This window comes from Oncorhynchus clarkii, chromosome 3 (assembly GCF_045791955.1).
Source record: "Oncorhynchus clarkii lewisi isolate Uvic-CL-2024 chromosome 3, UVic_Ocla_1.0, whole genome shotgun sequence".
NCBI lineage: Eukaryota > Metazoa > Chordata > Actinopteri > Salmoniformes > Salmonidae > Oncorhynchus > Oncorhynchus clarkii.
In genome coordinates this window covers 80685929-80702174 of record NC_092149.1, presented here as the reverse complement: position 1 = coordinate 80702174, position 16246 = coordinate 80685929, and the positions used below count along the sequence as shown (strand labels likewise).

Genomic DNA, 16246 nt, shown 5'->3' with positions numbered 1-16246 from the left:
ACAGGTAATGGACATAACCATTGAACTTCAGAACAAAGTATGTCTGACTGACAGCATATTCCACAACCTCTCTCCTTTCTCAACTAAAAACACTTCATCAGTACCTAGTGTTAGAAAGCTCCTTCACATGGCAAATAAAATAAATTCAAATGTTATTTGTCACTTGCTTTGTAAACAACAGGTGAGGCAGGTGTATCAGTGAAATGCTTACTTACGGGCCCTTTCCCAACAATGCAGAGTTAAAGATAAAGATAAAAAAATGAGGAATAAATACACAGTGAATAACGAATAACAAGTAAAAAAAACAAAACATGGTTACCTATATACAGGGAGTGCCTGTTCAGCTCCTTAAAGTCACAGTAGACATTTTACAGTAAATGTAATTTGTCACAGAGCGTGAAACAACACAAATCTTTTCATTTTTAAATTTAAATTAACAATCTCCATGGGGCCAACATTTTCCCCTAAATGGATGGGTCCCATGAAAACTTCCTCTGAGTTTGAAAGTTAATATGTTTAGGGAAAACCTGTCTAGGAATCAGCATATCTCGTCTCAATGTTCATTTCTGGAAAAGGTTATCTTCGTATTGTCTTCTCTAACAGAAGAGGGTCTAGCAAATAGAGGTGTTACTGTGCTCCTACAAAGTGAATTCGGAAAGTATTCAGACCCTTTGACTTGTTCCACATTTTGTTACTTTACAGCCTTATTTTAAAATGAATTGAATTACGTCATCAATCTAAACACAGTAACCCATAACAAAAAAGTGAAAATAGTTTTTTTGAAATTTTTGCAAACGTATTAAAAATAAAAAACAGAAATACCTTATTTACATAAGTATTCAAATCCTTTGCAATGAGACTCGATATATAGCTCCCGTGCATCCTGTTTCCATTGATCAAACTTGAGATGTTTCTTCAACTTGATGGGAGTCCACCTGTGGTAAATTCAATTGATTGGACATGATTTGGAAAGGCACACACCTGTTGATATAAGGTCCCATAATAAATAGTGCATGTCCGTGCAAACACCAAACAACGAGGTTAAAGGAATTGTCTGTCGAGCACCGAGACAGGATTGTATCGGGGCACAGATCTGGGGAAGGGTACCAAAACATTTCTACAGCATTGAAGGTCACCAAGAACACAGTGGCCTCCATCATTATTAAATGGAAGAAGGTTGGAACCACCAAGACAATTCCTAGAGCTGACCGCCAAGGCCAAACTGAGCAATGGAGGGAGAAGGGACTTGGTCAAGGAGGTGACCAAGAACCAACTAATCGATCTGACTGAGCTCCAGAGTTCCTCTGTGAAGATGGGAGAACCTTCCAGAAGGACAACTATCTCTGCAGCCCTCCACCAATCAGGCCTTTGTGGTAGAGTGGCCAGACAGAAGACACTCCTCAGTAAAAGGCACTTGACAGCCCGCTTGGAGTTTGCCAAAAGGCACCTAAAGACTCTCAGACCATGAGAAGCCATGAATGCCAAGCATCACGTTTGGAGGAAACCTGGCACCATTTCTACGATGAAGCATGGTGTTGGCAGCATCATGCTGCGCGGATGTTTTTCAGGGGCAGGGCCTGGGAGACTAGTCAAGATCGACGGAAAGATGAAAGGAGCAATGTACAGACAGATCCTTGATGAAAACCTGCTCCAGAGCGCTCAGACGACGGTTCAACTTCCAACAGAACAACGACCCTAAGCACACAAACCAAGACAATGCTGGAGTGTCTTCGGGACAAGTCTCTGAATGTCCTTGAGTGGCCCAGCCAGAGCCCGGACTTGAACCCGATGGAACATCTCTGGAGAGGCCTGAAAATAGCTGTGCAACAACGCTCCCATCCAACCTGACAGAGCTTGAGAATGGGAGACACTCCCCAAATATAGGTGTGCCAAGCTTGTAGCATTATACCCAAGAAGACTCAAGGCTGTAATTGCTGCCAAAGGTACTTTAACAAAGTACGAAGTAAATGGTCTGAATACTTATGTAAATGTGATATTTACGTTTTTATATTTAATACATTTGCAAAAGTGTCTAAAAGACAGGTTTTGGCTTTGTCATTACGGGGTGTTGTGTGTAGATTGATGAGGGGAAAAAACTATTTAATCAGTTTTGGAATAAGGCTGTAACATAACAAAATATGAAAAAAGTTAAGGGGTCTGAATGCACTGTATATATAGATATTTTAACCTTTATTTAACTAGGCAAGTCAGCTAAGAACAAATTCTTATTTATAATGACGGTCTACCCCAGCCAAACCCGGACGACGCTGGGCCAATTGTGCGCCGCCCTATAGGACTCCTAATTGCATCCGGATGTGATGCAGCCTGGATTTGTACCAGGGACTGCAGTTAAGCCTCCTGTACTGAGATGCAGTGCATTGGACTGCTATAACATGTAGAGTGTTGAGCTGTGTCCGACTGCAAATACTGAGATAGTGTATGCTATTTACTTAATGAGTATATACAACAGGCTATATACAGTTTAATTCGGAAGTTTACATACACCTTAGCCAAATACATTTAAACTCAGTTTTTCACGATTCCTGCCATTTTATCCTAGTAAAAAGTCCCTGTTTTAGGTCAGTTAGGATCACCACTTTATTTTGAGAATGTGAAATGTCAGAATAATGGTAAAGACAATGATTAATTTCAGCTTTTATTTCTTTCCTCACATTCCCAGTTGGTCAGAAGTTTACATACACTCAATTTGTATTTGGTAGCATTGCCTTTAAATTGTTTAACTTGGGTCAAATGTTTCAGATAGCCTTCCACAAGCTTCCCACAATAAGTTGAGTGAATTTTGGCCCATTCCTCCAGACAGAGCTGATGTAACTGAATGCTAGCACATGGTTTTTCAGTTCTGCCCACACATTTTCTATAGGATTGAGGTCAGGGCGTTGTGATGGCCACTCCAACACCTTGACTTTGTTCTGGGATTGATTTGCACTTTTTGCACGAAAGTACACTCATCTCTAGGAGACAGAACACATCTCCTTCCTGAGCGGTATGACTGCTGCCTGGTCCCATGGTGTTTATACTTGTGTACTATTGTTTGTACAGATGAACGTGGTACCTTAAGGCATTTGGAAATTGCTCCCAAAGATGAACCAGACTTGTGGAGGTCTACAAGGTCTTGGCTGATTTATTTAGATTTTCCCATGACGTCAAGCAAAGAGGCACTTTGTTTGAAGGTAGGCCTTGAAATACATCCACAGGTACACCTCCAATTGACTCAAATGATGTCAATTAGCCTATCAGAAGCCTTGACATAATTTTCTGGAATGTTCCAAGCTGTTTAAAGTTAGTCAACTTAGTGTATGCAAACTTCTGACCCACTGATACAGTGAATTAGAAGTGAAAAATCTGTCTGTAAACAGTTGTTGGAAAAATTAATTGTCATGCACAAAGAAGATGTCCTAACCAACTTACCAACTCAACAAGACATTTGTGGAGTTGTTGAAAAACGACTTTTAATGACTTCTGACTTCAACTGTACTATTAGTTCATTTTATTATACTGTAAACGAATGGGATCCTTTCAGTTGAGCGTACTAGATCTTCACCTGTCTACTGGAAGTTGATGCTGTTGCTATGCAACCTCTTGCTAGCTAGTTAGCATAACAATTTACTAGTTAGACATTTTACAACTTCGGGTGTGTTGTGAAATTCAATCTGGAGTGGCAGAGTGCGTTCCTAAATTCAGAGCATTTTCAGATTGTCCATTTGTTTCGCTCTCAGAGCGCACACTGGATGCTCGGGCTGAGGTTGATTTGAGCGTTCTGAACTTACAACAGCAGTCAAACACCCAAGCTAACATTGGCTAGCTACTTTCAGACATAAATGAGACCACTCTGACCGTTTACTCGCCCTAGCAGAGCTGGTTAGGCTATTTTCATGTTATCCGGTGTATTGGTGACTGTAACTGTGCTGCTGGTAACAATTTAAGTACCCTTTTTGCAAACGTTTATTGACACTGGCCATATTCAACGGGTGTTGAGAGGTTGTAAATTAATTATGCTGCGCTCTGGTACACTCAGTCCTCTCTGAAATCCTCTCTGAAATCAGAGTAGATAGCCAGAGCGAATTTAAGAGCGCACCCGAATGTCCATTGGGAATACCATTTTGCTAAGAATGACAGGAATAACCAAGTCAATAAACGTTGGGTAGTAAGTTTGACAGCCTATAGTTAATATACTGGAAAATGTGATGTATAAGTAGCGAACTAACGTTAGGTAGTTAGCTAACACACTGGTACATGCTGTTGTAATGATATTCTATGTGGTTCGTAAAAACAGAGTAGCTAACAAATTGTCAGCCAACATAACATGTAAGGTAACTTATTTGAAAAGTAACTACATTGATCAACATTTTCTTAACATTTGTCAAACCAATTTTTTATTTAACCAGGCAAGTCAGTTAAGAACAAATTCTTATTTTCAATGATGGCCTAGGAACAGTCGGTTAACTGCCTTGTTCAGGGGTAGAACGACAGATTTTTTTCCTTGTCAGCTCAGGGATTTGATCTTGTATCCTTTCAGTTACTAGTCCAACACTCTAACCACTAGGCTACTTGCCCTCCCAATGCATTTGTATCCGCTCTCGTTGTACTTCGGTTGCATATTTTTTGCCATTTTCTTCAAATCTGAAAAAGATGTGAAGACACGCCCATTTCCTGAATAATTGCATAATAGGCCCTAAAGTACGGAAATAGTCTGTGTGTCTACTTCATATTTTGGCGAATTTACTACGACATCCGGGAATCTTTGGCATGCTAACTATATCCATAGAATGACCAATAAGCATACTATATACTCAATTCACATCACAAATAGTATGGTTAGTGCGGTTAGTATGAGTATTCGAACACAGCTTTGGTCCCATGTTTCAGGAGCTGTAACAGAAGATCCCAGAAATGTTACATATGCACAAAAAGCTTATTTATCACAAATTGTGTGCACAAATTTGGTTACATCCCTGTTAGTGAGTATTTATCCTTCACCAAGATAATCCATCCAACTGACAGGTGTGGCATATCAAGAAGCTGATTAAACAGCACGATCATTAAAAGGCCCACCTTGATCATGTTCTGGTTAGCCTCAGAGAATAATATTGAGGTATACGCTGATTCGGTGAGTGAGTTCATAAGGAAGTGTATTGGAGATGTTGTACCTACTGAGACTATTAAAACCTTCCCTAATCAGAAACCGTGGATAGATGGCGGCATTCGCGTAAAACTGAAAGCACAAACCACCGCATTTAACCATGGAAAAGTGACTGGGAAAATGGCTGAATAGAAACAGTGTAGTTATTCCCTCCGCAAGGCAATCAAACAAGCGAAATGTCAGTATAGAGACAAAGTGGAGTCGCAATTCAACGGCTCAGACTTCGAGACGTATGTGGCAGGGTCTACAGACAATCGGATTACAAAAGGAAAACCAGCCATGACACGGACACCGACGTCTTGCTTCCAGACAAACTAAATTATTTCTTTGCCCGCTTTGAGGATAATACAGCCCACTACCAAAGACAATGGGCTCTCCTTCTCCGTGGCAAAAGTGAGTAAGACATTTAAACGTGTTAATAAGGCTGCCAGCCCAGACGACATCCCTAGCCGCGTCCTCGGAGCATGTTCAGACCAGCTAGCTGGTGTGTTTACGGACATATTCAATCACTCCCTACCCCAGTCTGCTGTCCCCACATGCTTCAAGATTGCCACCATTGTTCCTGTACTCAAGAAGGCAAAAGTAACTGAAATAAATGACTATCGCCCTGTAGCACTCACTTCTGCCATCATGAAGTGCTTTGAGAGACTAATCAAGGATCATATCACCTCCAACTTACCTGTCATCCTAGACCCACTTCAATTTGCTTACCGCCCCAATAGGTCCACAGACGATGAAATCTTCATTACACTGCACATTGCCTAATCCCATCTGGACAAGAGGAATACCTATGTAAGAATGCTGTTCATTGACTATAGCTCAGCATTTAACACCATAGTACCCTCCAAGCTCAACATTAAGCTTGAGGCCCTTGGTCTCTGCCCCTCCCTGTGCAATTGGGCCCTGAACCTCCTGACGGGCCACCCCCAGGTGGTGAAGGTAGGAAACAACACCCCCACTTTGCTGATCCTCAACACTGGTGCCCCTCAAGGGTGCATGCTCAGCACCTTCCTGTACTCCTTGTTCACCCATGACTGTGTGGCCATGCACGCCTCCCGACTCAATCATCAAGTTTGCAGACGACACAGCCGTAGTGGGCTTGCCAACAATGATGAGACTGCCTACAGGGAGGAGGTGAGGGCACTAGGAGTGTGGTGTCAGGAAACAATCTCTCACTGAGTGTCAACAAAACAAAAGAGATGATTGTGGACTTCAGGAAACAGCAGAGGGAGCACCCCCCTATCCACATTGACGGGAAAGTAGTGGAGAAGGTGGAAAGTTTTAAGTTCCTCGGCACACACATCATAGACAAACTGAAATGATCCACCCACACAGACAGTGAGGTGAAGAAGGCTCAAATGCGCCTCTTAAACCTCAGGAGGCTGAATAAATTTGGCTTGTCACCTAAAACCCACAAACTTTTACAGATGCACAATTGAGAGTATCCTGTCGGGCTGTATCACCACCTGGTACGGCAACTGCACCACCCACAACCGCAAGGCTCTCCAGAGGGTAGTGTGGTCTGCACAACCCATCATCAGGGGCAAAGTATCTGCCCTCCAGGACACCTACACCACACGATGTCACAGGAAGGCCAGAAAGATCATCAAGGACAACAACCACCCAAGCCACTGCCTGTTCACCCCGCTATCATCCAAAAGGCGAAGTCAGTACAGCTGCATCAATGCTGGGACTGAGAGACAGAAGCTGTTTTTCAATCTCAAGGCCATCAGACTGTTAAACAGCCGTCACTAACACAGAGTGGCTGCTGCCTACATGCAGGCTTGAAATCATTGGCTACTTTAATAAATGGATCACTAGTGTCACGGTTGATGAAAGGAGAGGACCAAGGTGCAGCGTGGTTAGTGTACATTCTTTATTTTAATCAAAATGACACCAAACACTACAAAAACAAACCATGAAGCTCAAAAGCAAAGTGCTCTAAACATAGTCAACCTCCCACAAACACAGGTGGGAAAAAATGGCGCCTAAGTACGGTTCCCAATCAGAGACAACGATAAACAGCTGTCCCTAATTGAAAACCATACCCGGCCAAACACAAAGAAGTAGAAAACATAGAACACAAAACATAGAATGCCCACCCGAACTCACGCCCTGACCAAACCAAAATAGAGACATAAAAAGGATCTCTAAGGTCAGGTCGTGACAACTAGTCACTTTAATAATGCCACTTTAATAATGTTTACGTATCTTGCATCACTTATCTCATATGTTTATATTGTATTTTATACCATCTATTGCATCTTGTCTATGCCGCTCTGTCATTGCTCATCCATATATTTATATGTATATATTCTTATTCCATTCCTTTACTTAGATTTGTGTGTATTAGGTTTTGTTGTGGAATTGTCAGATTACATGTTAGATATTGTTGCACTGTCGGATATAGAAGCACAAGCATTTCGCTACACTCGCAATAACATCTGCTAACCATGTGCATGTGACCAATAGCATTTGATTTGATTTGTGCTTGGGACAATAAAAGGCCACTCTAAAATGTGCAGTTTTGACACACAGCACAATGCCACAGATGTCTCAAGTTTTGAGGGAGCATGTAATTGGGATGCTGACTGCACAAATGTCCACCAGAGCTGTTGCCATAGAAGATAATGTTCATTTCCAAACAGCCTCACAACCGCAGACCACATGTAACCACGCAAGCCCAAGACCACCACATCTGGCTTCTTCACCTGCGGGATTGTCTAAGACCAGCCACCTGAACAGATAATGAATCTGTCGGTTTGCACAACCAAAGAATTTATGCACAAACTGTCAGAAAACGTCTCAGGGAAGCTCATCTGTGTGCTCATTGCCCTCACCAGAGTATTGAACTGACTGCAGTTTGGAGTCGTATCTGACTTCAGTGGGCACCTTTGCTGACCACTGGCATGCAGGAGAAGTGTGCTCTTTACAGATGATTACCGGTTTCAACTGTACCGGGCAGTATGGCGTTTTTTGGGTGCCCCATGGAGGCGGTGGGGTAATGGTATGGCAGGCATAAGCTACGGACAAGGAACACAATTGCATTTAATCAATGGCAATTTGAATGCACAGCGATGCTGTGATGAGATCCTGTGGCCCATTGTCGTGCCATTATTCTACTGCCTTCACCTCATGTTTCAGCATAATAATGCTCGGCTCTATGTCTCAAGATACTGACTGGTTTTCTGATCCACGCCCCTAACTTTTTTAGGGCCTAATGAATCAGTTATATTAACTGTAACTCAGTAAATTAGTTTGAATTGTTGCGTTTATATTTTTGTTCTGTGTATAATACTGTAACATATGCAACTTACTGTCATGCATATCTTTTTTAAGTAAGGGTGTGTGGTGATGGGGATTTGTACCCACTATCCTGGCAACGCAAGATCCATGCTCTCCCAACTGAGCTGCTCTACCAACTGAGAATTTGTAACAGAATAGGAATGTTTACAAGTGAGATTTTCATTGGATGGTTAGTTAAACGCTTGAGTCCTGGCTAACATTTCAACCAGGTTGTTCTTACCAACATGGCTACCGTTATCAACCCATACTCCGAATGATGCTTTGTCTCTCCAGTGTAATACTTCCCAATGTTGTTGTTGTACATCAGAGTATGTTCGCAATCATCATGATAAAGAAAAAATATGGAAATAATTAATTAATTAATACATTAATAATAATTCATAATTAATGCATTGATTTATCACTTATAAATCTGCCCCCCCCCCCCCCCCCAAAAAATCTAGAAATCTCACTCCCAACTTCAACCACACCAGCAGTTCAGGTTCCCCATCACCTTTCCACAGAGACTTTGGGCCATAAAATGTATTCTTATTCTTCTAATAAAAAAGCTGCCTTTCAACCCATAAAACAGTACTTCAACAGACCTGCTTAGCAACCACTCCAGGGAGGGGGTGGGGTAAATCAAATCAGTGACAAACTAAGCTTTTCTTATCTGTTTCTTCTTATCTTTGCTCTAATTCTGATCTCAATTGTTTTAGACTGAGAACAAAAAGTAACACACAATAATCAGTAGAATGATGGAAACTTGTAAACAAGGGTGTAGTTTTCACAAAACCACAAATGCCTGTGAGTGGATGGTTATGAGAGAGGGCTGACAAGAGGGGGAGGAAAATTAGGGTTGCCAGCGTTCTTCTCATTTAAAGCTTTAACTCTTCCCCACAAAAAAAGCACTGGTGCAGTCTGGGTTGGGTCTGTCTTACTCGCTGCTTTACTGGTAGTGTTCTCTGTGTACATGGTACAGTGACACCCTGTACATTTTCACCTCACTTTGCGCACAAGGAGAGCCCATGTCTTTCCTATAGACATGATGAGCTTTGTGTATTCAAGGATTTGCCTTTTTCTGGTTGTCTCTGTGACTCAAGTTTTGTTTGTGAAATGCCAGGATGGAAACAGTGGTAAGTACCTCACTGCTTGTTTAAATGAATGCTTACTTAATTAAAGTTGATTGGTATAGCGTTAAGAGTGTGGGTGCTGGTTGCACGCTGAGTTGAACTTTTAACATGAGCTTGTTGGACTAGGACTTCTCTGGTGTTGAATTTTTACACTTATTTGTGAAGAGCTTCATTTGTTTCAAGTTGTTGGATTTACTTAGTTATGGTAGTTCTGAAGTGTTCTGCTAATGAGAAAAACAGTGTTGGACGTACAGATAATTTGTTTCTTTATTACGATGGATCTGTTTTTGCCAAAGTAAATAGCAAGGCAATATGAAGTGTTTGGGGTTTTTCTTTTTATTGCATTCTAATGGATAGCAGCTGAGGACAGAGTGACGGCATGGAACACGCAAGATAGATTTGTTTAAAGGATGATTGGGACAGACCTCAGCCGGTAGGCTCTCTGAGATTCGTTCCAACTTTGGAAAGGTTGAAAGGAGGTGAGAGTAACTTCATAGTGTGGATTATCCTACATGGGAAAATAAACTCTCAGTAAGATTCTGTAGTGTCCTGTATGAACATGTGTTAGTGAAATGCCAATGATGTTACATGTTCCTCTAAGGTGTCAGATGAAAGCTCTGTGAGAGAAAAGGAGTGCCTCAGGACTAACTTTATTCCTCACCTCTCTTGTCACCAACAAGCAGATGTTTTTTCCTCTGTATTCTACATCTGCCGAGACTATTTCAACACCACACGTCTTGGAGGGAACACAGCTTGCATTCTAATGCAGGGCAGATGTGAGGAGAGGAGCCGGATGAGGGGCAAATGGTGTTGGATTCACTGAGTCATTAGAGCTCTCTGTGCTCTTCGAAAAAAAAGGGTTCAAAAGGGTTCTTCGGCTGTCCCCATGGAGAACCCTTTTTGGTTCCAGGTAGAACTTTTTTGGGTTCCATGTTGAATCCTCTGTGCAAATGGTTCTACATGGAACTCAAAAGGGAACCAAAGGGGTTCTAGCGGGAACCAATAGGGTTATACAAAGGGTTCCCCTATGGGGACAGCCAAGGAACCCTTTTAGGTTCTAGATAGCACCTTTTTTTCTAAGAGTGTATAGGTAGCCTATACAGACTAGGTGGCCAACACTTAAAACCCAAAGCTGAAACACTTGAGTGTTATTGTTTTAGTAATGTTGTGTCTTCTTTTACAGATTTTTTTTATATTATGATGTCATGGAATGTTCTGATGCCATGAGAGCAAAATACATAAAACAGGCTACTGAAAGTACCTTTGTGGCCCTTGAGTGGCCCCTGATTTTAGTGTGCTGTCAAGTCAATCTTTTTGACTTCTAGCTAAAGGCTCGATTGGAGTTTGTTTCCCCCTTGTGGTGAAATGAACAGAAGCCTCTCACATCTGAGCATGTATAAAGCGTAATCATGTTCAACATGTCTGCACATTTTATGTTGAGTTAATTACCATTTTGACAATACTGTTACAATAGAGGCATATCTTCCAGTAAAACATGGGACTACTTTAGGTATTATAAGAATATGTGTTCATCTACAAAGCCTGACCAGAGGAGGACCTAAAGCTGATATTCTCGAAAGACGACATATTTTATGTAGGGCCCCTGATCTAATGCCTCTTCAAAATGGACGACCGGTGACGAATCCCCCCCAGAGGAAAGTTATGTCCCTTACATTCTATTGGATTTCAGAGTACTAGTCCCACTAGTCGTTTCCCTGTCTGGTCTCTGCTCAGGGTGGAGGCCAAGGTTATCACATTTGTCCACATGAAACGAGGCACAGAGAACTTGAACTCATGTTCCCACAGAACATTAATGATGCCAACCTAGGGAGAAGAACATTCTAATTCAATCCTGTCAAAGCAAAAAAGTTCTCAAATTCCCGCAACTAAGTGAAAAACGAGTCAACTCTGCTTTTGAGAAATGTTTTAGGGTATGGTTATCATTGAATGGTTATGTTGAGTTAAGTATGGGGTACAGTTGAGGTTTTAGCCACTTTATGTCATTGTGAGTAGAAAGGCCATCCTATGTTTCCAAAGCGTTTATTAGTCCTTAGAATAGCAGCAACAAATCCCTGTGTTTAGAACTTCGTCATTTCAAGAACCCGTCAGACTTGGTTGAATCAGAACGAGACTTTCGATTTGCAATTAGATTGAAATGTTATGAAAAGTGAAGTATGTCAGAGACCAGCTTCTGAATAGGCTGATGTGCTGCAGAGTAAAACTCTAGAGACATCCAATGATTCAATATGTTATTTTGCACAATTGAAAAAGCTCTTTTTGAAAAGTGTAAATGCATTGTAGAATAATATTCCAAGATTTGTTTTCAGCATAGTAATCATATATCGCCCTCTATGCCCTCATCTATAATAAGCAGTGTAACTGGATTTAATTGAGATTTTTATATGGAAAATGGCGACGTATAATGGAGTGTGGTTGAATGTTGATTAAAGTGAGGAATTGCAAACAGACATTCTGTCTCAGAGAAGTTGGAACACAACAGTAATATTTATCGGTTCTAGAAAATAGAGACTGTAAACCATGAAGAAGAAAAGATTGTGGAGGGTATTAAAGATATTTTTCAAAACTGCTTAGATTTCTGAACGGGAGAGTTCAAGATGAACTTTTGAAGACTGGACACATGTTTAGAGCAAATGTTTGAAATCCTTTTTTGAACGGTTTTAAATGAATGTCATATGTGTACACATGTGTTGGAAGTGTGCTTGCTCGATGGTCTCAAATTCTTGATAGACTTGCGGATGACAAACGAGAGGTCTAAGCTTTGCACTAACACATACAAACAAAACACAATCATTTTTTCTGACATAGGTAGGTCTTCACTCCGTAATAAAAGTATGTAGTGTGCAAGTTGTAACAAGCAAGTTTGTGAACATAGGCAAAATTGCCATGGGGGATGGGGGGAATATGATGTCATTTCAGAGGATTTGTTTTTGGACGGAAGCTGTAGAGATCAGTAATAAATGGCAGTTCTGTAGCCAAAGTTTTGCCCAAAGTCAACCTTTAAAGGAATTGTCTAATGTTTCCAGATTTCCATGAAAAATGGCCAATAATTAATTATAATCTGAATTAAATAGTTTTCTTTCCCAAAAATGTTAATGAAGTATGTTAAAAAGTAAAAAAGCAGCTATTCAGTGTTGGAATGGTGTGGGCGTATCGCAACAACAGAATGGTGTGGGCGTATCGCAACAACAGAATGGTGTGGGCGTATCGCAACAACAGAATGGTGTGGGCGTATCGCAACAACAGAATGGTGTGGGCGTATCGCAACAACAGAATGGTGTGGGCGTATCGCAACAACAGAATGGTGTGGGCGTATACCAGTCATAAAAAAATATGAATGTGAGTAGCCCGCTGATTGACCAGCTCATCCTCCTCAGGACATCATCCTCTATGAGGAAACAACATGCAAAAGCATATTTTTTTTTTGCAATTTATGTTTTGGACATAAACATGAGTATAGGGTGAGTCAATTATTTGGGTATTAATTATCAGAATATTAACTATTAAAGTTTTCACTGGACAGATACTTTAAAACTGCATTTTCTCTCATCCTCATGGCAAAATGTGTATAGTAGCAGGAAATTAGTTTTGAAACTGCAGCATTTTCTCTCAGCCTCATGGCAAAATGTGTATAGTAGCAGGAAATTAGTTTTGAAACTGTAGCATTTTCTCTCAGCCTCATGGCAAAATGTGTATAGTAGCAGGAAATTAGTTTTGAAACTGCAGCATTTTCTCTCAGCCTCATGGCAAAATGTGTATAGTAGCAGGAAATTAGTTTTGAAACTGCAGCATTTTCTCTCAGCCTCATGGCAAAATGTGTATAGTAGCAGGAAATTAGTTTTGAAACTGCAGCATTTTCTCTCAGGCTCATGGCAAAATGTGTATAGTAGCGGGAAATTCGTTTTGAAACTGCAGCATTTTCTCTCAGCCTCATGGCAAAATGTGTATAGTAGCAGGAAATTAGTTTTGAAACTGCAACATTTTCTCTCAGCCTCATGGCAAAATGTGTATAGTAGCAGGAAATTAGTTTTGAAACTGCAGCATTTTCTCTCAGGCTCATGGCAAAATGTGTATAGTAGCGGGAAATTCGTTTTGAAACTGCAGCATTTTCTCTCAGGCTCATGGCAAAATGTGTATTGTAGCAGGAAATTAGTTTTGAAACTGCAGCATTTTCTCTCAGCCTCATGGCAAAATGTGTATAGTAGCAGGAAATTAGTTTTGAAACTGCAGCATTTTCTCTCACCCTCATGGCAAAATGTGTATAGTAGCAGGAAATTAGTTTTGAAACTGCAGCATTTTCTCTCAGCCTCATGGCAAAATGTGTATAGTAGCAGGAAATTAGTTTTGAAACTGCAGCATTTTCTCTCATCCTCATGGCAAAATGTGTATAGTAGCAGGAAATTAGTTTAGAAACTGCAACATTTTCTCTCACCCTCATGGCAAAATGTGTATAGTAGCAGGAAATTAGTTTTGAAACTGCAGCATTTTTTCTCATCCTCATGGCAAAATGTGTATAGTAGCAGGAAATTAGTTTTGAAACTGCAGCATTTTTTCTCAGCCTCATGGCATAATGTGATGAAATGCAAGAAGTTCGGAGTTCCAACCCAAAAAATACCTAAATAATAAAATAATATATTTGTTAGTGGAAGATTGGGGGGCCTTTCATTTATCCTTCCACTTATACTGTGTTTTCAAAATATCCTTCCATGTACCCCTCATAATACCCTTCCGTGTAACCCTCATAATACCCCTTCGTATACCCCACCACATACCTCTCAATGTACCCCTCATAATACCCTTCATAATACCCTTCCATATACCCTTCATAATACCCCTCCATGTACCCTTCATAATAACCCTCAAAGGAACCCCACAATATACCCCCCATATACCCCTCATAATACCCTTCCATATACCCCTCATAATACCCCTCCATATACCCCTCATAATACCCCTCCATGTACCCTTCATAATAACCCTCAAAGGAACCCCACAATATACCCCCCATATACCCCTCATAATACCCTTCCATATACCCCTCATAATACCCTTCATAATACCCCTCCATTTTACCCAACATATACTTCTCCATGTACCCTTCATAGTACCCCACAAAATACCCCTCCAAATAATCCTCATACAGTGCCTTGCGAAAGTATTCAGCCCCCTTGAACTTTGCGACCTTTTGCCACATTTCAGGCTTCAAACATAAAGATATAAAACTGCATTTTTTTGTGAAGAATCAACAACAAGTGGGACACAATCATGAAGTGGAACGACATTTATTGGATATTTCAAACGTTTTTTAACAAATCAAAAACTGAAAAATTGGGCGTGCAAAATTATTCAGCCCCTTTAAGTTAAACGTTGTAGCGCCACCTTTTGCTGCGATTACAGCTGTAAGTCGCTTGGGGTATGTCTCTATCAGTTTTGCACATCGAGAGACTGAAATGTTTTCCCATTCCTCCTTGCAAAACAGCTCGAGCTCAGTGAGGTTGGATGGAGAGCATTTGTGAACAGCAGTTTTCAGTTCTTTCCACAGATTCTCGATTGGATTCAGGTCTGGACTTTGACTTGGCCATTCTAACACCTGGATATGTTTATTTTTGAAACATTCCATTATAGATTTTGCTTTATGTTTTGGATCATTGTCTTGTTGGAAGACACATCTCCGTCCCAGTCTCAGGTCTTTTGCAGACTCCATCAGGTTTTCTTCCAGAATGGTCCTGTATTTGGCTCCATCCATCTTCCCATCAATTTTAACCATCTTCCCTGTCCCTGCTGAAGAAAAGCAGGCCCAAACCATGATGCTGCCACCACCATGTTTGACAGTGGGGATGGTGTGTTCAGGGTGATGCGCTGTGTTGCTTTTACGCCAAACATAACGTTTTGCATTGTTGCCAAAAAGTTCAATTTTGGTTTCATCTGACCAGAGCACCTTCTTCCACATGTTTGGTGTGTCTCCCAGGTGGCTTGTGGCAAACTTTAAACAACACTTTTTATGGATATCTTTAAGAAATGTCTTTCTTCTTGCCACTCTTCCATAAAGGCCAGATTTGTGCAATATACGACTGATTGTTGTCCTATGGACAGAGTCTCCCACCTCAGCTGTAGATCTCTGCAGTTCATCCAGAGTGATCATGGGCCTCTTGGCTGCATCTCTGATCAGTCTTCTCCTTGTGTGAGCTGAAAGTTTAGAGGGACGGCCAGGTCTTGGTAGATTTGCAGTGGTCTGATACTCCTTCCATTTCAATATTATCGCTTGCACAGTGCTCCTTGGGATGTTTAAAGCTTGGGAAATCTTTTTGTATCCAAATCCGGCTTTAAACTTCTTCACAACAGTATCTCGGACCTGCCTGGTGTGTTCCTTGTTCTTCATGATGCTCTCTGCGCTTTTAACGGATCACAGTGCAGGTGCATTTACACGGAGACTTGATTACACACAGGTGGATTGTATTTATCATCATTAGTCGTTTAGGTCAACATTGGATCATTCAGAGATCCTCACTGAACTTCTGGAGAGAGTTTTCTGCACTGAAAGTAAAGGGGCTGAATAATTTTGCACGCCCAATTTTTCAGTTTTTGATTTGTTAAAAAAGTTTGAAATATCCAATAAATGTCGTTCCACTTCATGATTGTGTCCCACTTG

The 16246-nt window shown here is 41.0% G+C and overlaps 1 protein-coding gene across 1 annotated transcript in view; it reads left to right on the top strand.

The window, feature by feature from the left end:
- The first annotated feature begins 9273 nt into the window (after positions 1-9273).
- The window catches only part of LOC139405497 (collagen alpha-2(V) chain-like), a 65746-nt gene continuing 58773 nt past the window's right edge, over positions 9274-16246 (top strand). Inside the window, exon 1 of the mRNA XM_071147866.1 lies at positions 9274-9582. Coding sequence (XP_071003967.1) covers positions 9492-9582 — 91 coding nt within the window. The 5' untranslated portion in view covers positions 9274-9491. The remainder of the gene's footprint in view (positions 9583-16246) is intronic.